Genomic DNA, 23,063 nt, shown 5'->3' on the forward strand with positions numbered 1-23,063 from the left:
CTCCTAATGAAGATCATTGCAAATATATGCATGCTTCTTATTTCTTCTATCTTTTCATCAATAAAAATTATTAAAAATGATTGTCGAATCGCCTAGCTAGAAAAATTGGATTAAGTGATTTTAGTATGATTCAAAAAAAATTCAGTCCGATTTAAATCAAACATTGTTTATATTTAATATAAATTGAATAATTTATGCTATGAATGTTAAGTGTGTTTCATATGTAGGACGAAGTGGCCATACTTTAGATTCCTACTCACAACTTTTTTCTTGTGAACAAAAATTTAATTTAATAAAAAGAAGAGAAGTGAGTTTCCAATTTATATAAATTTCACTAAAACACACCATATATTCTACATTACATATTTTAGTGTGGTTACAAGAATAGAACTTTTTATTACTTTCATTAGGTCAAACATTGTAAAATTAATATAAATATATTTTATCAATTAATATAATTTAGTAACATTTTTATTATAAAATATTTAAAAAATTATTAGTATTTCCTAGTATATTTATAACAAACTTGTTATTGTTATCATTCCAACATTATTACACACCGTTTATTTTATACAAATAATACTTACTTTGCATGATGTTTTTTTTTTCAAATAAGTCGTAGTTAAACCATCTTGCTTTGTCTAATTCATTTGTTCAATATTTCTTAATCAGTTGTTATCTTAGTATAAATATTTTTGAGTTTTAAATTGAACTTGGTTGTGAATTATCTTTTTGCAACCTATACATTTCGAAACCTATACACTATATGGTGAACAAAAATCTGCCAGTTCTTCAGTTTTCAGCTAATTTGCAATATATGTCTTATTTTTGTGTTAATTCGTGTTCGTAAACAAATGACGCGATCTTGAAATCGTTTTGAAACATTGTTAGAGAGAAGAACACACATCGAAAATATAAAAGAAATTTAAGTAATATATAAGGACTGGACCAATCCACTTACTGCCAATTGATTTTAAGTTGAAAGTCTAAGAAATTTAACATGGTATCAAAGTGGATCCATACCCTGACCCATTAATCGAGTCAGAAAAGTGGTCCGACCATCCCATTAGCTGATTGTTTATGGTTTATAGAAGGTTCAATTCCACCGAGATTGTTAGAAAATAAAGTATTATTTCGGAGATGATATGATGGATTCTGCAAAATTAATGGTTATATATACCGCTATCTCGAGAGAGGATGTTGGACATAAGTTCCCACATCGAAAATATGAAAAAGACTTAAATAATATATAATGAACTTGAGCTAATTCACTTACTGTCAATTGGTTTTAAGTTGGAATCCCTCTATTTTCAAAGTTCTTAATCTGCAAAGTGCAACCATTCAAAAACTAAAACAAATGGAAATGAAAAACTCCTAAACCGTACCGTACCGTACCTCGCTAATTTAATCAAACTCTGAACTAAAATCTCTATAGATATAGCAGATAATTATATTATTATTTTCCGAACACAATTATATTCTTTCTATTTTAACTAAGAGCACATCCCAAGTTTATATAAAAAAATATATTAAAATAAATAAATTATGTAATTTTTATGTTCAGCAGACCTAGGAGAGGGACCTAATCGCATATTTTGGGTTGTTATGTACTGAAATAAAAATAACTAGGTGATAATCTCTGCGCGGAATGAGTAGATTTAAAGAGATTATCACTTTTAATTAATATATATTATAAAGGTAGAAATCATAGAAATAAATATTGCATTTCTTTAAACTGAAGCACACAAAAAAATTTGTGGTATTAAAAGAAAAAAAATGGGCTTTAAGTGTAAATTAGGTTTTGTTGTAAAAAAATTAAGAACGGTGAAGTTTAGAAAAAAAACATTGTCTTTTTGTATTTAAAATTGATTTTGTTAATCATGGATCTTTTGTATTATAAATTCACCAACTAATTGATAATTTAAAAAAAATAAAATGGACCTTTCTAATTAGTAAAATAACACCAAAATTTTGTTTGGACCCATAGATCCATGGCAATTGCCAATGTGGCCATAGGTTAGAGCCGGAACTGTTAATAAGAGTAAGCAAATACTAATATAAATAAATTATGAAGTTGAGATAAAATGAAACATAAACAATAAAATAATAAAACTTTTCAGAAACAAAATATAAGAAAACAAAAATAAATTAAAAATTGATGGTTAAACAATGCCATAACGGTCGTGAATGCTAGAACGTAGTGGTAAAGATCGATGTTTTGAGAAGGAGAGAATGGTGAGGATATGTATATATAAGGCCTAGTATTTATATATGCAAGGCGCTTAGGTCTAGGGTATACTCGATATCATTAATTGCTACAATCAGATTTCGTATTCCAAATCGAAATCTGAATATATTACTTCCTTTGTTCCTTATCGTACACTATTTGATTGTTGTATTATAGGAAACTAATGTGGTGCTGGTCAATCAAATTAAATGTAAAAATCAATCAGTGACAATCACATTCCATTCTAAATTTGACGTGGTTGACAATTCAAAGTTGGTCTTTAATTTAAATTAACCAAATCAATGCCACTAAATCTATATACGGCTAGTCAATGTACGTAGATACCATAACTATACCAAAAAAAGTGTACGTATATATCTATAAGATTTTGCGATTATGTAATAATTCTTGAACATTGCGATTGTGATTGGTATATTTATCTATTACGGAGAAGAGTTGCAACAACATATATATAAGTAGATATGTAGATACATACGTACACAATGGATTTTATGTAGTCTAACTGTATAGAAATGCATTAATATTTAAGTCATGCTATATAACGAATTGCTATATAAAGATGCGTAGCAAGTTGGCTTAAGTCAGGCTATATAACGAATTGCATATTGAAATCGATCATTAGGAAGAGTCTCAGGTTATGGCAATAAATCTCTACATATTTAAAGATGCAAGTGTTTTTAATTGAAGCGTAGCAAGGAGGGCGCAGCTTAATTTTTTTTGTGAGGCAATAAGCTTATAGTATATACCCTCTTTTTAATGTAATGAGCAATGACAAATTTTGTAATTAGTCTAGTTAAAAAAGAGTTTTTGAATATATGAGGTGAGAGAGTTTTTGGTGCTGACATGTAGGAAATTGCACACATGTAATAAACATATAAAGTAAAGGTTATTTATATATAATGTTCCTCAGATAATAAAAAAGGATATGGATGGAGGAAAATAAAAATAATATTAATTGTTTGAAATGGATATCATAAGGGTTGCATGGCCCTATAAAAAGAACAAGGGACATCTCCATGCCCCGTCTCTTTTCTCTCGTCTAACAACACTACCCACACGCCTTTCATCATCCTTTCGCTACTCCCATCTTCTTCTTCTTTTAATCTTCTTATCGCCATAGCTCTAGCTTGCAATAGAAGCTGTACAGTTAACCTTAAGGTATCCTTCTCCCTCTCTCTCTCGCTCTGCTTCACTCTTGCATAGATTTTACTATTTTTATATATAGATCGACGATTTGATTTGTAGATCCTGTTTTGTTCTATGAAAATTGACGGATCTGTTCTTGGAACTCCAATTTGATTTCTCCTTCGTTTTGTTTTGTCTCAGATTCATAAACTAATTTGAATTTCTGTGAACAGGTTTTATTAGTTTTTTTGGTTTGTTGGAAAGAAAGAAAGGAACGATGAACCACTGGGCGGTCCAGCCAAACGCTTTCGGTGATCAGAGTGTTGTTGTCTGCCCAAAACCACGTCGGATTGCTCTCCGTAACCCTTCCCTCTACCACCATCCCGCTCGTTCTCTCCGTTGTTACTTCAGGTTTGAAACATTTCTTTCTCATCTTGATGATTCGTTTTTGTGAGTTAGTTTTGATTCTTTATATTGTTTGTTTGCAGTCATCAACAAGTGGAGGTGTGTGAATCCGAGGCAGAGACTGATATCTTAGATATCATACTCACAAAGGTATCATATAATTTATCTTAATTGCCTCTTCATAATTATTTATTTAGTTGTGTTATTGGTTGGTGAAATTTGGTTTATCAAAATTGGTTACGTCTTGGTAGATCTCTCAATCAACAAACCAAACAAATCAGTAGAAAGTCGGTTTCTCCGTATTATTTTTATGTTCATATTTTAAAGTGGACACAATAAATAATACAAAATCGAGCGTATAATCGTGATTATTAAAAAACATGTGAACTTTCTTGTCTTTGAGACTTGTCGAAACCTTTATTAAAAAAAAACCAGAAAAATTTAAAATTAATAAGACGTCTCGTGTTAAATCCTTACAGCACATTAGTGGGCCAGTTTCTGACTTTTTTTTAAAAAATATGTCTCTTCTTGAAACCATGTAGCCACATGATTTTGTGAATCAATCACTCACTCACGCGTTATCATATCTGTAAAACAATTTTGTATTTTATTAAATATATACGAATCAATAACTAATGATGTTGTGGTGGTGATCACAGGATGGTTATGGTACGGAACAAGTTCAGGCTCAGGTATTAGACTCGCCGTCCCCGTTTTTATGTGGGTCGCCGCCGAGCAGAGTCGCTAACCCTTTAACCCAGGATGCTCGTTTCAGAGATGAACTCTCACTGGTCTCTTCATCGATCTCGACTCCGCTAGGCCAACCTCAGTCCTCCTCAGGTAGGAAAGGAGGATGTGTTAGAGGCAGTTTTGGTAGCAGCCCAGCGGTTAGGATTGAAGGGTTCGATTGCCTCGACAGGGACAGTAGAAACTGCAGCATCCCTGCCTTGGCATGAGAACCCAACGTCGGAAACCACCAACCACATACTCTGTTGAATTAGCTCACAAAAACCAATTAGTGCGTCGTACATAATGAGTTAAGTATATGGAGAATTTGTGGAAATCTTTGAGGGAAGTTGAGAGAGAGATAGATCCCTTTGGAGTTTTTCTAAAGAGTGTGTAAATAGGAGAAATTTTCTTGGCTAAGTTTGTAGTAATGGTCATTTTGTAAAAAGAGTATTAAGGCAGAAAATCAGTTGTTGAGGAGAGAACAAACAGATTATTAGGTTTTGGATCAATATTGATATTTGGAAAGGTCAGGTTATTCTGTAAAAAGAGAGATGGAGACATGAAAGAAGTCTTCTTCAGTTTTTCTTTTGGTTTTGAGTCTGTTTAGGATATGAGAAAAAGAATTTGTACAAAAGGAAAGAAATTCAAATGATACAATGTTTCACTTTGAAATCAAATAATATTAACTCATAATCTGACACTTTTTTTTTCCGGCTAAAAGACAGTTCTTATATTTTTTATTTAAGAGACGGTTCTTAACTTTTCTTAGTTAAAATCTAAGAAAAATTAAGAACCGTCTCTTAACCAAAATTAAGAATCCCAGTTAACTGAGGTTAATCATGGTCTAAGAGTATCTCCAACCCCACTGTAAAAAAAACTGCAAAATGGAGTGAAAAATACAGTCATGAACAAACAAAAAAGGCATTACTGCATATATAGAATAATGTCTTTTTTGTTTGTTCATGACTGTATTTTCCACTCCATTTTGTAATTTTTTTTGCAGTGGGGTTGGAGATGTTCTAAGGTGCTAGGTTAAGTTCAAAATATCTCTATCTTTTTTAAAAGTAAAAACAGTTAATAAAAAGAAAGTAAAAACAGTAAATTATCATTACTTTTTAACGGTTTTCTTAGAAAGAGGAGTCTTCTTATTAAGGGCTAACTTCTAAGGTTGAAGTTGCTCAATAGAAAAATACTATTTAAAAAAAAATATATATCTAAAAAGAAAACTTCTAAGGTTGACAAACTTATGTTAAAATCAAGATCCAAACGTATGTTAAAGTGTGCGAATATATTCGTGTTAACATAAAGGGTCTTTTAAAAAGAAAATATATGGCAAAGCATCTGGACAATGTATTAATTTCGACAAATCCTCGTTACTCTTTGGTAAAAGGATTAATGCAGTTACTAGGCAAGAGATCAAAATTGTACTTAGAATTCATAATGATGGGGGGATGGGGAAGTACTTGGGAATTCCAGAGGATATCAGTGGATCTAAATGTAAACTTTTTGCATTTCTTAAGGATAACTTGATGCACAGAGTAAACGGGTGGACTGGTAGATGGCCTCGAAAGGGGGGAAGGAGGTAATGATCAAGTCCATTCTACTCGCTCTCCCGACATACGTCATGTCCACATTTTTGCTTCCATTAGAGATTTGTGAGAACCTCGCTAGTGTCATTGCACAATTTTGGTGGAGTTCGAATCCCCCAAAAAGAGGGATACACTGGGCGAAATGGGAAAAGGTTTGTTTACCAAAAGAGGAAGGAGGAATTGGGTTCAGATTGATTCACGAGTTCAACTTAGCATTACTGGCAAAACAATTATGGAGACTAATACAGTACCCTGATTCACTCGTTGCCAGAGTGTTGAAGGGTAGATATTATAGGATGACCTCGCCATTGCGAGCAGTCTCTTCTAGTAGTCCATCATATGTGTGGACAAGTATCTCCGCCTCACGGAAACTACTACTCATGGGGATCAGACAGAAGATTCATTCTGGCTATGAAGTTAGGGTGTGGGAGGATCCATGGATCCCAACAAGACCTGCTAGACCAGCTATACCTGTAGCGCCTGTGATGAACCCGAACATGAGAGTTAGTGATCTCATTAACCAGGACTCGAAGGAATGGGAGGAAGGGACGCTAGAGAACTATGTCCATCCTGGTGATATACCACTTATTCGCAGTATGGCCATAAGCTCTACTCATCGTCAAGATTCTTTCTGTTGGGAATACACGAGGAATGGTCATTACACAGTTAAGTCTGGATACTGGGTTGCTCAAAATCTGCTGAAGCCAGATGAGGAAAAGCTGATAGTGGAACCAAGTATCACTAAACTTCAAGCCTTTGCTTGGAAGTTGAAAGCGCCTAGGAAGGTATGTCATTTAATATGGCAATTGATAACGGGTCAGGTGGCAGTAACAAGAAATCTAGTGAGAAGAAATATGTGGTGTGACAACTACTGCCCGAGGTGTGGGGAGGCAGAGGAATCTGTAACTCATGCTATATTTGAATGCCCTTCTGCTCTGCAAGCATGGTCTTTATCGACGACTCCAACAAGTCCAGGCATATTTCCAGCGTCAAGTGTCTATACAAACATGGACTATCTATTCTGGAGGAAAAAGAATATCATAGCATTAGACCAAGACAGGGATCATTATCCCTGGATAATATGGTATATATGGAAGGCTCGGAATGATAAGCTCTTCAGGGGAATAGACATAGATCCTTTGGAGCTAGTCCGATATGCAGAAAGCGAATGCCAAGCCTGGTTTAGTGCAAACAAGTTGATACCACCGGTAGTGCAAGACAACAACAATGAGGAAAACCAAGTCTCAAGCTTGGGTAATATTTGCCTCCTGGATGGATCATGGACAGCTTCCGATAGCTTCAGTGGATGCGGATGGGCTTGGATGGATAGCGGGGAGAACATACAACTGATGGGTACACGGAACTTCACTCGATGTGAATCAGCATTGCATTCTGAGATAGAAGCACTGCGCTGGGCGATGGAGAACATGCTTCAACACTCGCCATGTCAGAGCTTTGGAACAGACTGTAAGGAGCTGATTGCTATGATAAATGAACCCCAAAAATGGCCAAGATTTGCGACAGAATTGGAGAAGATAGAGACACTACAGATTTGCTTTCCGGACTTCAAAATCATACATGTTCCACGAGTGCGCAATCAGTTTTCGGACTTTTTAGCTAAGACTGCTAGGACATTTCGGAGAGAGTTACTTTTTATTGGTTGTTCTATTCCGGTCTGGTTACCCAGACCACCTCAAGCTTGAGTAATATAATGGCCGTTCGACGTCAAAAAAAAAAAAATATATATATATTAAAATATGGGAAAAGGCAGAGGCAAAAACAAGAAAGAAACATGCGGTCTTGGCAGCTTCTTCGCCTTTGGTTAGAGCATATCTAAAAACAATCTATTTTAAAATTTGCAAAACTCCATATTTGAAATTTAAAAGTATTATTTTTGTTTAAAAACAAAACTTCAAATTTAACTTCAAAATTATTTGTAATTTAAACTAAGGTTTTTATATTTATCATAATTAATATAAATCAATATAACTTTTATAAATCACTAGCACATATATAAAAATATTACAGTAATATTAATAAAATCTGACATTAAAATTAAATTATAAATAGTAAAATATAATTAGTTATTAATGTACAAACAAAATTTCACATTATTCCATAAAATTATTTTCGTAATGATCTACTTTCGATTACATAAAATTTGTTTGGATAATATTTTAGAGGTTCTACAGAAAATTTACTAGACTATTAGTGGTATTGTAATATTTAAATTTGTGTAATAATTATGTCTTCGTGTATCTTTTCAAAATACTTTTTTATTAAGTTTATTTTATAATATTTTTGTTATCTAATTCTAGTTTTACAATATTATAATTTAAAAAAAAAATATTTAATTTTACGTATAAAATTTGAATTTAGAAAAATAAATTTGAAATATTTATGATATACAAATGTTTTAAAGATTAAAAGGATAACTGAAAAAATACTTAAGAATCATAAATGTGATGCGTAATTAATTATAAGGACCAAAATTTAAATAAAAGATGAAACTTCAAGCTTAGAGTTTTGAGTAGTGAATATAAAGTTTCACCTTTTAAAACTCTAAGTTTGAAGTTTTGAAATTTATTTTGAAAAGCAAAAAAAAATATATTTGAAATTGTAAAATTTCTTTAGGAAATGCTCTTACAAGAATATCGTCAGATTTGTGATAGCCTAACACTCTGCTACTGCTTGACCCATCTCTTTTTATTTCCTGTTTTTCTATTCTTTTAGTTAATTATGTTGTGCTTAAATAAATATTTCAGTTAAACCTTTTAGTTTTAAGGAATACTCTTTCCATTTCATAATACAAAAATCAAAATATTTTTGAAGATTTTTATTGTTTCAAAATATAACATATTTTAATATATCTACGCAAATTTAATTTTTAAAATAACTAATTAAATTTTACAATACTTTTAATGATTGGTTTAATTATTTTAGGGCAATTCTCTCAAATAGTCATTTTTAAATTTTTATCACAAAATAACCTTCAATAAGGAAAATGACCAAAATAGCCTCTTTATTTTGAAAATTTTAATTTTAACTTTTTTATTTTTTTAAATTTGAAACCCTATCCTCAAAACCCCACCTTTTAACTTTAAACCCTAAGTCTAGATTAGTTAACCATAGGGTATAAATGTATTTTTACTTTTTAATAAAACTTCTTTTGGTCATTTTTCTCATCGAAGGCTATTATGTGACAAAAACTTAAAAAAACTATCCATCGAAGGTTTTTTTTTCTGCAAAAGCAAAAAGCAAAACCAAAAACTAAACCAAAAACTAAAACAATCATCACCTTATTTGTTCTAAAACCAACTATGTTATTTAGAGATAATCACATTTTCTCTAATAAGGATTTCCACTAGTATTAAATACAGTATCATTTTAATGCAGAATTTTTCTTACAAAACATGTGTTATATTTCACTGAGTTTTATTGATTTATGTTTTTGTTCTTAATTAAATCAATAAAGAAATAATTAAATTTTAAGAATCAAATACAAATAGAATTAAATATTTAAATATTTTGATTATGTGAAACATTTTCATCAGACATATAAATAAAACGTAGAGAGTATCATATTTAGAACCTACAAAATGGTGGAAAGCATATATTTTTGTTTTGCTTTTTAAATAAATTCTTATAAACTTATAAATTAAATATTTATTTACAAGGAAAGAAATAAGATATTATTTTAAAATTTTTGCATGAAAAATTAAAATACCTTTTTTGTCATAAAAATAAAATACCTTATACAATTTTTGTTAAAACAAATATATATTTTTTATTTTTCTTCCTATATATCTTTATATATAAAGTTGGGTTTGCATCTCTCCTAGGCTGTACACGTAGGCGGACACATCATTAATTCCAATTTTGAGAAGTCGACACGTATCCCACTATTTTAAAATGCAATGTTTCATTAAGTCTAGGTGGGCTTCGGTTTATATGGACTTTATTCTTGGACGGCCTAGTCTCCAGCATCTCTAACGCGCTTCGATCCATTTTTAGGGTTCTTCCCACGTGGCCATCGTCGCATCCACCATCCAGCTCTGCTTTTCTCAAATCCCACCACCGTCGAGCTTTTCTTCTTCTTCCACACCTTTTAATCTTGAATTCTGAAACTGGAAAAAAAGAAACAAATATGGGTATAAACAAACGAACAAAAATCTCCGAAACTGAAAAAAATGATTTGAAAATACAGAGAAGAAAATTACAGAGAGGTAATGAACTGGAGTGGTGACAACGAGTATGGCACACGACAAATGTAGAGAAGAAAAAGAAAAAAAAAAGAGAAAAGTGTGATGAGAAGATAGAGATCTGAATCTGCAAAAAGTTTGAAGAAAACAAGTTTCTGAATCATTTCTCAGTGCACAGAAAAAGACAAAAGAGAGAGGTTGAGATTGATTCTCCACCGTTAGATTAAAATTTAATCGATGACTATTATTAAATCTAACACAATCATTGCCATTTGTTATCAACCATTTGAATATAAAGTTTAAGGTTAAAATTTTATAATTTATACATTTAAATTATAAAAGTATTTTCAAGGAGAATAAAGTTTATAGTTTAAAGATTAAGAGTTTGTTTTAAATTAAGGGTATAAAGTTTTAAATTTGCGCTAAGATAGTGTATACTAGATATAACTTAGGATAATTAATTGAAAGGTTTAGAGATTTTGTACTTTTTATTATGCAAATGTAATACATGCATTAATATTTATGTGAAGATTCTAATTTTCCAAAGTTATTTCCAGATTCTTGAGCGTACTATATATTTTGAGATTTCAATTATTACAAGCGAAACATTTTTTTAATATTTTTTCCAATGTCCCAATTTGTATAGTCAACTCATTTTTGCTTAGATGTTGTTTTTTTTTTTTTTTTAATTCATTTTTTTTGTTTATATAGTCCATATAGTGTTCTTAATGCTTTTATTTAAGATATATAATCTAATTGCCACACATAAGGAACAAAATGGTCTAATGCTAAACGTTTCATCCCTAGCTTCGCCAACCACCTCTAAAGCGGCGCATTCGGCTAGTTAGATCAGTCAACATCCGACTATCAATCCCTGTTCTCGATCGGTAATGGTAAGCATTCGAGGGTGGCGTTCACCTCGTTTCCGAGGTTGCCGGTTCATCTTATGCCATCACCGACTTAGCTAGTTCATGACGATCTCTTCACACTTGCAATTTCAACTACCAATTAAGCGCAAAGACGGATGAACATAACCCGAGAGCTTCATACCTGAAACCACCGGATCTGACGCCATGGCAAGTTCACCCATCTTGAAAAAAGGCCGGCTGAGCTGTGACTACTCTGTCTTGTGGAAGGGGTAAGGACATCCTACCGAAGCCTGAAAAGCCAAACTCGGTACTGGGAAAGACGCCAAACCAGCACGCCGCCACGGACAATGAGTTGGGTTCCGGAGACTCTCGGACCACAACAAACGCCCACGCACTCCATCTCTTAGAACAAGAGGAAGGTTCTTAAAGCTTTAACATGTAGCCAAACGGTGGCTGTCGAGGCTACCAACCATCGAGAACAAAACCCAAAGACTTCTCCACCAAAATGTGCACTTCTGGAGGATGAAGAGACCACATAACAGAGCCGTGATGAGACTAGGCAAGAACGAAGCAGAGATCCCGAGAAGCGTAGACAACTCCACGCGCCACCTCACCAGGGACTCCACACGCGCTGCCGGAGAGTTTCAAATGGCACCGCCAGAAGAAGGTAACCCACACACGCCTTGAGGAGAGAACACCATCGAAGTCCAGACTGGATGGAGTAGAAGGCTCCTCCTACACCGAGATACCAAGGCGGAGGATCAAGAGCCGACACCACCACCCCACACCAACACAGATCCGAGAAGATCCAGGCCAGGAGAGCCTAGTCGTAGCACCACGCGCCACAAACTCCAGCGAAACCTAGATCGAAAAAGGGAAAACGTCGACCCAAATCTAGCCACCGTAAAAGCCGACCTCGCCACATCCTAACCACCTTAGCCTCGTCGCCACTCAGGAAAAGCACATCCACCGAACAGAATCGTCACCAGCATCACGTGACTGAAGCTCTGATGAAGGAATAGCTCTCGAGAGCCTTGACATGTCGAAAAAGGGGTTGAGGAGGTTGAGAGGCAAAGAGAAAAAAATCAGCGATTAGGGAGGAGGGCCTGTGCCGCTACCGGAAAAGAACGAGACTTACGGCGGAGGTTTCTGCAGAGAGATTTAAGAGAGAGAGCCAAAGAAAAACTTATGATACTCTAGAGAGAGAGAACCAATCTTCTTATATAAAAGCATTGGAATCAGTATCTAAATCAATTGGTAAAATATGCCACCTCGGTAAGCAAAACTCTCTAACGCTCAATTTTTTCCTTTATAACTTTCGAGATCTTCCATCAAAATCACTTAAAATGGTGCAAATGTTGAAGGCACAAAATTGTAAACAAAATGAATCGGTGAATATACACACTTTCTACAATTTAATTTAAAAAAATAGGCTAAAAAGTTTATATGAACCCCACTCAACAAGTTCTTATATTTAATCATACCAATCCGTTTACGTTTTCAAATAGTACTTATATTATTCGTCCACACAAAAAATATACATTGCATTTCTCAATAAATAATATTTCCTCACATACATTATAGAATTCCTAATGGTAACTAAATATGTGACTCTCAAAAGTGTTTCTAGTGTTCTAATAATAACTTCTTCATTTTAAAAAAATCCCAACATCATCAAACGACTAAATACAAAATCACCACACCATTGGAAAACTACTACAAATAGAATTATCTTATATCATAATTATAAGTACTATTTTTGGGTCAAAACACTAAGTGTTAACTTAAAATTAGTTTTTAAATAAAAAAGATAAACACTATTCAATATAAAAAAATGTTTTTATTATAATTTATCGCCCGTAGAGCGGGCCGACCCTAGTCTCTTATATATTATGAGAAACACTACAACCTTTGAGTTATGACATGTGTCATTACTATACTTTTAACTAATTATAGAATTAATTATTAATGTATAAAATATATTCTTCATTCTTTCTTTAAATAAAAACTAAGAAATTACAATTACCACGTGATTACTATAATTATTCTTATAGTTTGTAATTATATTAATTAATAATTTGAGCTATGCCATGCGATTACTATAATGATTCTTATAATCTTTAGAAAAGTAAGTTAGTCTATCTAAACATATATTATACTTTTAATTTAATTATTCATAGAATTAATTATTAATGTATCAAATTTGTTCTTCATTCTTTCTTTAAATAAAAGTACAAAATTACAATTACCTAATATGATTAAAATATATATACCAATTAATGATTTTAAATAATAAAAATTTGATCACTATTTATGTATCCTCTATCATTTTCTTAAAATTTTATATTATTAAAATAAATTAAATAATAACATTAACCATATAATAAAATTTTAGATTTTTCTGTATATAATATGTCTTCATTTTAAAAAAGCGGCTATAGAAGATACAAATGTTGATAAAAAATATGAGTAGGAAGTTTTATTTAATAGATATTAATATAATATATATATATATATATCTAATATCATTTAAAGTATACTATATACCATATAAAATTACATAAATATTGAAATTTCAAATTTTGTATTGCCAAATATTGAAAATATAATATTTTAATTTCAAAATTTGCATTGAATTTTTTAAGAAGATTATAAATTACTAAAACTATTAAAACCCCTTATTGAAAATTTTGTTATCAATGATTTATTTTTTATAATAAAAATATACATATGATCATAAAATCATATGAATATAATGCTTCCTTTACTCAGAGTCTATATGAGTTTGTTTATGTTGCTGATAAAAAAAGCTTCATTTACTAAATAAAAAAGCTTCTTTTACTAAATAGTCATATTAAAAGTATATTATATATCTATGTTAATATCATTTAATTTAATTCATATATCATATAAAATAGATAAAAATGATTGTTTGAATTCATTACCATAAACTTATTGTAAATAAATAACATTGATTGTTATGCTTTATACGCTCACACCAATTTAATTATATATGTAATAATTATTGACTTTTCGATTATTCAATACATATTTAATATTTTACTATTTTATAATATGCAAACTAATGTAAATAAATAATATTATGTAAAATATATATGTATATACAATATTCATTCCGTGTAATGTACAAATTTTAACCCTATTTAAAAAAAAGAAAATTCATGTAAAAGTTTGCGTGAACTGTGAATTGGTCCATTTATACGAGAAGAGCCTATTGCTTCATCCCTGTTTGTATTTCCCCTACCCCTCCATCTCTGATGTATATTTTGATCCAAAAGCCAAACTTCTTGAAACGGACAAAGCAAGAGCCTGAGGCCACAATTCCCTAACATGTCTATTAGTGTTGTAAACTCAAGGATTAGAATCTGTAAGTTCTTATCATTAATCATAACATATGGTGTCTTTATATATGTGAATTACAAAAAAATAAAAGGAAAGACATAAATATGGAAAGTGTACAAATACAAGGAAAAAGAAACTAGGGTTCCTCCTTCTCTCTCTCCTGCGGCCGCCTCTCTCTCTCTAGGTATTGGGCTGGGCATGGACCGGACCGGTTATGGACATCCACAATATGATTTATAACACTCCCTCTTGGATACCATAACCATGCAGGGATTGTAATACGCTTTAGATGTTGCCTCATTAAAACCTTACCACGAAAACCCAGTGAGACAAAACCATGGTAAAGGAAAAAGAGTACAACACGTATACTCCCCCTGTTCTGAACATCACCGAAGATCTTTCAGTCTACGCATCTCAATCTGATGCGTGAGCTTCCTGAACGTGCAGGTAGGAAGTGATTTGGTGAACAGGTCGGCTTCTTGCACTCGCCCATCCCACAATTTGATCGGACATGTTGGGTCATCGACCTCAACCAGACACACTCGCGGCTGGCCTCATGTATGGCCAATATTTCCGAATGGTTCGAAGATGTGGCCGCGATCGTCTGCTTCATGGAACGCCATGATATGGCCGTACCTCCATGGGTAAAGACATAGCCTGTATGTGATCGAGCATTGTGTGGATCTCATAAATAACCTGCATCAGCAAAGCCAACTAAACCATCTTTGTTATGGTTAGTATAAAATAGACCCAAATCTTTCGTTCCTTGCAGGTAACGAAAAACATGTTTAATCTCGTTCCAGTGCCTTGGGTCGATCATGAGCTACATCTAGCTAATAGATTACGGCAAATTATTTATCTAGCCTTGTATGGCTCGCCATTCCGTCAAAACTTTATGGCACTTAGACATGGCATTTCAGGACCAAGGATCTCCTCATTTTCTTCAGTAGGGCCGAAATTATCTTCTTTTTTTTAAACTGAGGGACCTTATAAATATGGGACTTGTCAATTCGTAAGCTTAGTCCATATCAAACTTCTTGAGCACGTTATGTATGTCATTTGATGCATAAGGATTTTCCTTTCAAGGTGCTCAATGTATAATCCAATATATAATCTTGTTTTCCCAAAACCTTTCATGTTGAATTCAAATTCTTTCTTGATGTGTTCTATCTTTGGGAAATTTCTCCAGAGGTTCCTAGGATATTCAATATTGTTCTCGAGAACTTGATGTTCGGTAGTTCGATACCCTCTGGAACTTTTACATAAATTTTGTTATCCAGTGGACCGTATAGATATGTATTTTATTTGCCAGACTTATAAGGAATCAGAATGTCGTTGCATCCACCACATAGGAGTATGTCTCCTTTATAATTGATTTCAGGTCTTTGTGAGAACCTTATGCAATTTCGCCATTCTTATTATGTATTCTCACCAAAGACTTATTTATGTCCAACTGGTTTGACTTTATCTCTTCTCTTAAGAGATTTCATATACCACGTCTTATAGCATTATCAATTTGCTTAATCAATTTGTCTGAGTAATTTCTCTGAGTGCACTCTATGATAGACGTTGGTTTCATGATCCTCGCTTTTGTCAAGCGCTTTTGTATTCAAATATTATATCATCATCGACGTCGATATTATTTTATCGGTTCCATTTATAATTCAGACATGACATAATGCATTTAGATCATATTATTTTCAGGTACCTGATCTTTATTCATGGTCATATCTAAGGTTTCCTTTGGATAACCTTAATTTCGGATCTGCCATTTCAATTTTATGCTCTTCCTATTTTCGAGTAATACATGTATGGAACCATCTTATCTTAACTAAGTCCAATATCAATTTTATTAGAGCATAACCCGCTGGTATATTTCAGTTTGGGTCATCAAACATGTTTGGAAATTGACTTGTTTAAGTTCTGAGAATGATTCATTCTTTGGACTCTTATTTTATATTCATATTTGAGGATCATTATTCATTCTCGAAATCTTTTACCAGCTTATTATTTCTCTCCCTGATGTTGGATATACGGATTTATCTAATCCATGGCTTAGCCTTAATCATATCTCTCGTGGCCTTATGTATTCTTATGGAGATTTATATCCAACGTATACACTTAATTCAATTTCAGATCCCATCTTATAACTTTGTGGTGGAGCAACTTATTTAAGTTCTCTATATGGAAACATTAATTCTTGACCCTTTATCAAATTCATGGGAGAGTCTCTATTTGTTCTTTGGCATTATGCGAACAAATTTTACTGCAACTTATAAGGATTCATAAATCCACCGGTATCACCAATTACTCTTGCAAACTTATTGCAGATTTTGACAAGGATATGTACAACCATATGTCGTCACATATGATGGATGATCAGTCCATCCGTGGGTGATCAAGCCCACGAAATTCCTTGCTTATTTTCGAAATATCATAGTGAATACTCTTATTATCAATTCCCTTATTCAAAGGGGCAGCATATATTAAACCATTCAATAGAATATCGCATACTTAACCGGAATGGCATGACCGGTTTGCCAATAATTAATCTCCATATAATCTTTATGTTGTGCAATTTCGTTTTCAGATTTGATTTAAGCCGAGTTCTATTTGGGCTATTGTTGTCGTGGATGCTTAACTTATTTAGGGATTTTGGGATTCTCTGATTCTCCCCCTCGAGATAATAACACTGAATGTTCATTTATCTCGTATTGAATCCCAAACTTAGGTAATTTATTATCAAATTTTGTTCTCTTAGACAATAATTTTCAAAACATCATGCATTAAATAAATCAAGGTGTGCAACAAATAGCCAGAAATAAACTAAGTCTGAATAGATTAATAGGGTTTTAAATTCGGCCAAGATTTTAAGTTTGGCTAATGATATAGATTCGGCCAAGATAGATTATTTAAAAGACTTTGGCCAAGGGGATTCGGCCAAGATGATTTTATTAGTTTAACTAGATTTCATATTTGGCCAATAGAAATTTCAATTTGGCCAAGGGATTTCCTATTTGGCCAAGGTTTCACCTTTATGGCCAAGAAAAAACAGTTAATGTTTGTCTTTGGCCAAGCTTTTGCCTTCGGTCAAGGTCATTTAAGGTTGGCCAAGAGAATTCAGACTTTGCATTTGATCAAGATTTAAGCTACGCCAAGCTTTACATTTGGCCAACCTTTACATTGTTCATTAGGCCAAACATAAGTTTCGGCCAGGCCAAATCCGAATGGTTCTAGGATTCTTATAGATTTCGGCCAAGGAGTAATTTTATGATCAGATTTTAAGTTTTAAAGAAGTTCAAAAGTATGACAACATAGAAATGAAAAACACCAAAGCAAAGAACACAAAATTTAGATAACAAATGTCGAAATCATTCTTCAGTCTTTTAGACAATCTGAAGTTTCATAATTCATAAAATCGTCTTTATCATGATTGAAATCACTTTCATCATCTTGATAAGTCATATGGGCTTCAGAATTCTTCCCTTTCAAACTCTCTTGATAGAGATCAACTAGATGCTTGGGAGTCCTACAAGTCTTAGCCCATTGATTGCCCATACCACATCTATGGCACATTGATTTGCTTGAAGTGGTCGAGTGTTGAGGTTTAAATGAGGAGCCACGGCCGCGACCATGACCTCGTCCAAAGGAGCCACAGTCACACCCATGGTCTCGACCATGTTGATTCCCTCGCCCGCGGCCAAAGGAGCTTCGACCACGGCCACGTCTGTTCCTATTTCCTCAACCACAGCCATGATGGCCGTTTCCTTGGACGTGATGGGATTCTTTATTTTCCTCTGTGGCGTGTGCTTCAGGTGGTGGGGCTGAGCCAGGAGGTCTCATTTCACTATTTCTCATCAATAATTTATTGTTCTGCTCAGCGAGTAAGAGACAAGAAATAAGATTACCATAGGTCGTGAAACCTTTCTCACGGTAATGTTGTTGTAACAGCACATTGCTTGTGTGGAAATTGGAAAAGGTTTTCTCAAGCATATCCTGATCCGTAATACTTTCACCACACAGTTTCAATTTTGAAACAATCTTAAACAGTGCCGAGTTATACTCGTCCACGGACTTAAAGTCCTCGATTCTGATATTCCTCCAATCAAACCGAGCCTTTGGTAAGATCATCGTTCTCTGGTGATCATATCTCGATTTCAATTCATTCCAAAGATCTAAAGGATTCTCAATGGTCAGATACTGATCTTTGAGACTCTCAGTTAGATGATGGCGAATGATCAAGATGGCTCTGTATCGATCTTTCTCACTGGAATTATTGTCCTTGGTGATACACTCACCGAGTCCCTTGGATTTCAGGATGATCTTAGCATCAAGCGACCATTGAAGGTAATTATCTCCATAGAGATTTAGAGCAGCAAAATCCAAGTTGTTGATTTTCGACATCTGAAGTCATAGATTGATAATTTTAGATCTTTAGGATTAATTTCAATGTTCAAACAAAGCAATAAGCCTTACGGCCAAGAAACAAGCCTCACGGCGAAAACAGGAAACAAGCCGCACGGCCAAGGATTCAAACAGTTATGTTTTAATGCATTCAGTTCATTGTGTAATTGCAATCCTAGCATAGATGGTTTCTATCAGTTCATATGATGCAATCAATATGGCAATGCACAAACATCAATCACACGGCCAAGTCAAATATCAATCATACGGCTATTTGATTTCAATTCAATACCACCCTAGCATAAAATTCTTAGTGTAATTGCAATCAATCAATGTGATTAGATATGATATGATCAAGTGATTTTAATTAAAACTATCAAGGCTATCAAAATAGGGTTTCTATCAAATTCGAGATTAAACAATCTTATCAACAGTTCTAGGTGATCAAAACAATCAATTCAGATTCAAATTCAAACAATCAAAATGATTTTCAAATTAGGGTTTAGGGTTTCGATTTTGATCTTAGATCAAAGGAGTTTGATTTGAGATTCAAAACCATTAAGGATTTCGATTTTAATTGATCAATAGATCAATCTCGATTTAGGGTTTGGGGTATCGAACTTTTGAGCTTCGATTACTCATTAGGGTTTTGATCTATTACCCTATGGTTTTGATTTATAAAGATCAGGATTTTAGGGTTTCATTTTTTATCAAACAATCCAAATTCGATTATAGGTTCTTAGGTTTCGAATTACCTTTAACCTTAGATGATTGTTGAACTGGACCACCAAAGAGATGAACCGCGAGCTGATCGGGAATGGAACGCGAGCTGTCCAACGTGCTAATCGAGTCGCGAGCTGATGTTGTCGCGAACGGAAGCACGAACGGATTGAGGCTGATCGGAGACGCGAGCTGGAATGGATCGAGTCGCTTCTATCGGGTCGCGAACATCTGATCGGGAACGCATTGATCGTCTGTCGCGAACGAGCTATGAACTCCTTTTGATCTGAATGGAAAAGAGAGTTTGATCACACGGGCAGCAACTCTTCTCGGCTTGAACTCCTTGTTGATATTAGATTTTAATTCCCACGGCTCATGAAACAACACGAGGAGCATTAGATAACATGAACGCCATAAGCTAACAAGATAACATGAATCAACTAAGGTATGATAAACTTATCTTGCACAGGATTTGAGTTCAGTTAGTTGTTGGAATCGGATTTGGTTTCCAAAGCAAATCGACGCGCACTGTATCTGTGCGTGAGGGCGCGTCGGTGGTCAGATCGACAAGCAGTTTGCACTGACTGATTCGTCTCGGCAAGGGCTTCGATTTGATATCTTGATCGTTTTCTGGGTCCTCACGGTTTGGGAGAACGACCTCTTTGAAGTTTCGAGGCAGATTCTTTTTCGTTTAGGGTTTGATGATTTTCGGCTGAGTTGAAAAATATTTCGTGGGGCTTAGGGCTAGAGGCTATCGTGCTGATAACGTGTTGTAAACTCAAGGATTAGAATCTATAAGTTCTTATCATTAATCATAACATATGATGCCCTTATATATGAGAATTACAAAAAGATAAAAGGAAAGACATAACTATGGAAAGTGTACAAATACAAGGAAAAAAAATAGGGTTTCCTCTTCTCTCTAAGTCTAAGCCGTCTCTCTCTCCTGCGGCCGCCTCTCTCTCTAAGTATTGGACCGGTCATGGACCGGGCCGGTTATGGACTTCCACAATATGATTTATAACAATTAGACTATTATGTTGAACATTATTGTAGTCAATATATTCATAGTTCTCTACTTTCAGATCGAGTTCGAGTCTCAATTTATTTATAATGGGCTCTAGTTTGTATGGGCCGTTCAGATATGATTCTAAATCATTTCAGTTACATTGTGAATTTAAGTAATGGCCGTTTTGGTACCGTTATGGGCCATGAAAAGCGAGTTGATGTTTACAGATCGATTCAGGTTAATATACAATGGTTTGGAAAACGAAGTTTATATTGTTCTAAACATAAATTTGTAGTTTAGAACATGTTTTTTCTTTTGATTACCCAGAGTATCCCAATTTGAAAGTCCGACTAATCTTCTAAAGGCTCACTGACCCACTAGCTATAATCAAATTCGGCTGCTTTACGTGGAAATTAGATAGTCATGTTGTCTGACTATACAAATGGTTAAATCTAAATGGTAAGTTTCGAGTTTAGCACTTTTCTGAATCCGTCGTAACTGGACCACTTCTGCGTGATTTAGTTCAGTGGCGGATGCAAAGCCAAGGGTATGGATCCCGTGCCCCATCTCTTTTTTCTCTCTATAGTAATCTGTATAAGACATAAGAGTGCCCCAATCAGAACAATAGATATGGTGTATAATTTTCATGTGCCTCCATCTGCATATTATCCTGGATCCGTCCCTGATTTAGTTTAGAACATGTTTAGGACTCAGACATGAGCTGGTGGATAATTGTCAGTGAACGGAAGCATGAACAACGTTAGCTAGTGGATATTTCAGATTCGTATCAACTCAGCCAATATATGCATTGGATTTGCCGTAGGAGTTAGAAAAATATGAAAGAAAATTAATGATCATCACATGATATCAAGCGGAAATTTAAAGGTAACAATACCGTTCTATACAAGTTCTGATACATATTGAGGTGAAAGGTGTTCAAAAAAAGTTGTTGAGGTGAAATTCTTTTATACGGACGCGGTGCACGAAAATGATATTTATTTGCTTAAAGGTTAGATATGACAAACTTGTAGGTGGAACGGCGGATAAAAAAATTAAGTCGGCAACCGTGATCCATTTTAGGTTTCTGAATCTGTCAAAATTATACTAGTTGTATTAAAAAGTAGTTCAATTTCTTTTTAACTTCTGTTTGTTAATTATATATGTATTCTAAAATTCATCATTGTTTGACTTAATATTTCTAATGCATGTTCATTGCAATGTTGAATATGACGACATGCCGCAGATATGATTATATTTCAAATATGGATGATAACCGTGAATTCGATCATATAGGTAATACAAATTTTAAGTGCGTAACCATACAACTGCAGTTCAGCGTTATTCGGAATATGTATGATTTTTAAAAAAGGTTTAGTTTAGTATTTAAATTGGTGACAAAATATTTTTAAGTATAGAAATATTAGTATTAAATTTTGTTTAATGTTATAAAATATTTTGGATGGCTAAAATTCAATGATTTTATACCCGATTCAGACTACTTTTTGGTTCACTGGATTATCGATTCAACCGTTGACGAACCGTAGAACAATATAAGAAAATGTATTAAGATATCTAAATTTTATTTTCATTTCACATGAAAATATCAAAAATTAATTTGAATTACTGATTAAAAAAATTTATGAGTAAGGATATAAAAATATAAAAATTTAATATTAATAAGTATCTGAATTTATTATGCAAATAATAAAATTACATTTTAAATCCAAATAAAATAAAATAATTATATCAAAATTGTGATAGTGAATCTTCATCAAAATCTAAAAAACCAAAAATAAAATAATTTAGTCGATATTACATACGATTAAAAGAAAAATCAGAAAGTTCAGTTAGAATTGTAAAAAGTATAATCAGGATTTTATGAATTTTTTCTTCATCATATTTGGGATTTTTTTCCCTCTTAAGAAAAATCTATGACTTAATTAAGAAAATTATTAAAAAAAAAATTAAAAGTTACTAACCGGTAGTCGGGTTTTGATTGTTAGCAAAATTTTACGGGTTTATCAAGTTTTTAAATAACATATTCTTTTTAAAACCAAATCGGATTGGATCAACGTGATTCACCACACTCACATGCTTATCATATGATTAAACTTAGCTTTGGCCAAGGCTTTATAAGACCCTTTGTAATCATGAACGATTGCTGCAAATAGCGGATGCAAGGCCACATAAATAGGAAACATAAAAAGGTTGTGTACCAAAATAGGTTAAGTACGCTTAATGTGATACAGAATGTAGTCGGAAAATTTTGGAAACTCAAAATACAATGAGATGATGGAAAATTTACTATTCACTGCCCATTGATTAAACATCTATCTAGTTTTCTTGCACCGGATCCGAAGAACAATGATTTGCCCAAATAAATCGAGGCCTTCAAAATAA

General features: G+C 33.4%; 1 protein-coding gene and 1 long non-coding RNA gene across 2 annotated transcripts; one reads left to right on the top strand and one right to left on the bottom strand.

Moving 5' to 3' along the window:
• The first annotated feature begins 3,163 nt into the window (after window positions 1-3,163).
• Window positions 3,164-5,179, top strand: BNAC06G30070D. Its single transcript, XM_013847626.3, has 4 exons — window positions 3,164-3,406; window positions 3,607-3,784; window positions 3,862-3,928; window positions 4,438-5,179. The coding sequence occupies exons 2-4, from the start codon at window positions 3,651-3,653 to the stop codon at window positions 4,732-4,734; spliced, it is 498 nt and encodes a 165-aa protein (XP_013703080.1). The 5' UTR covers window positions 3,164-3,406; window positions 3,607-3,650; the 3' UTR covers window positions 4,735-5,179.
• A 4,633-nt stretch (window positions 5,180-9,812) lies between these two features.
• On the bottom strand, window positions 9,813-13,598 carry LOC111207199. The gene is made up of 2 exons (XR_002659452.2): window positions 11,349-13,598; window positions 9,813-10,223 (listed from the first exon to the last, which is right to left on the bottom strand). It is a non-coding gene; the product is annotated as an uncharacterized LOC111207199 (long non-coding RNA).
• Between the last annotated feature and the right edge of the window lie 9,465 nt (window positions 13,599-23,063).

This window comes from Brassica napus, chromosome C6 (genome assembly GCF_020379485.1).
Source record: "Brassica napus cultivar Da-Ae chromosome C6, Da-Ae, whole genome shotgun sequence".
Lineage (NCBI taxonomy): Eukaryota > Viridiplantae > Streptophyta > Magnoliopsida > Brassicales > Brassicaceae > Brassica > Brassica napus.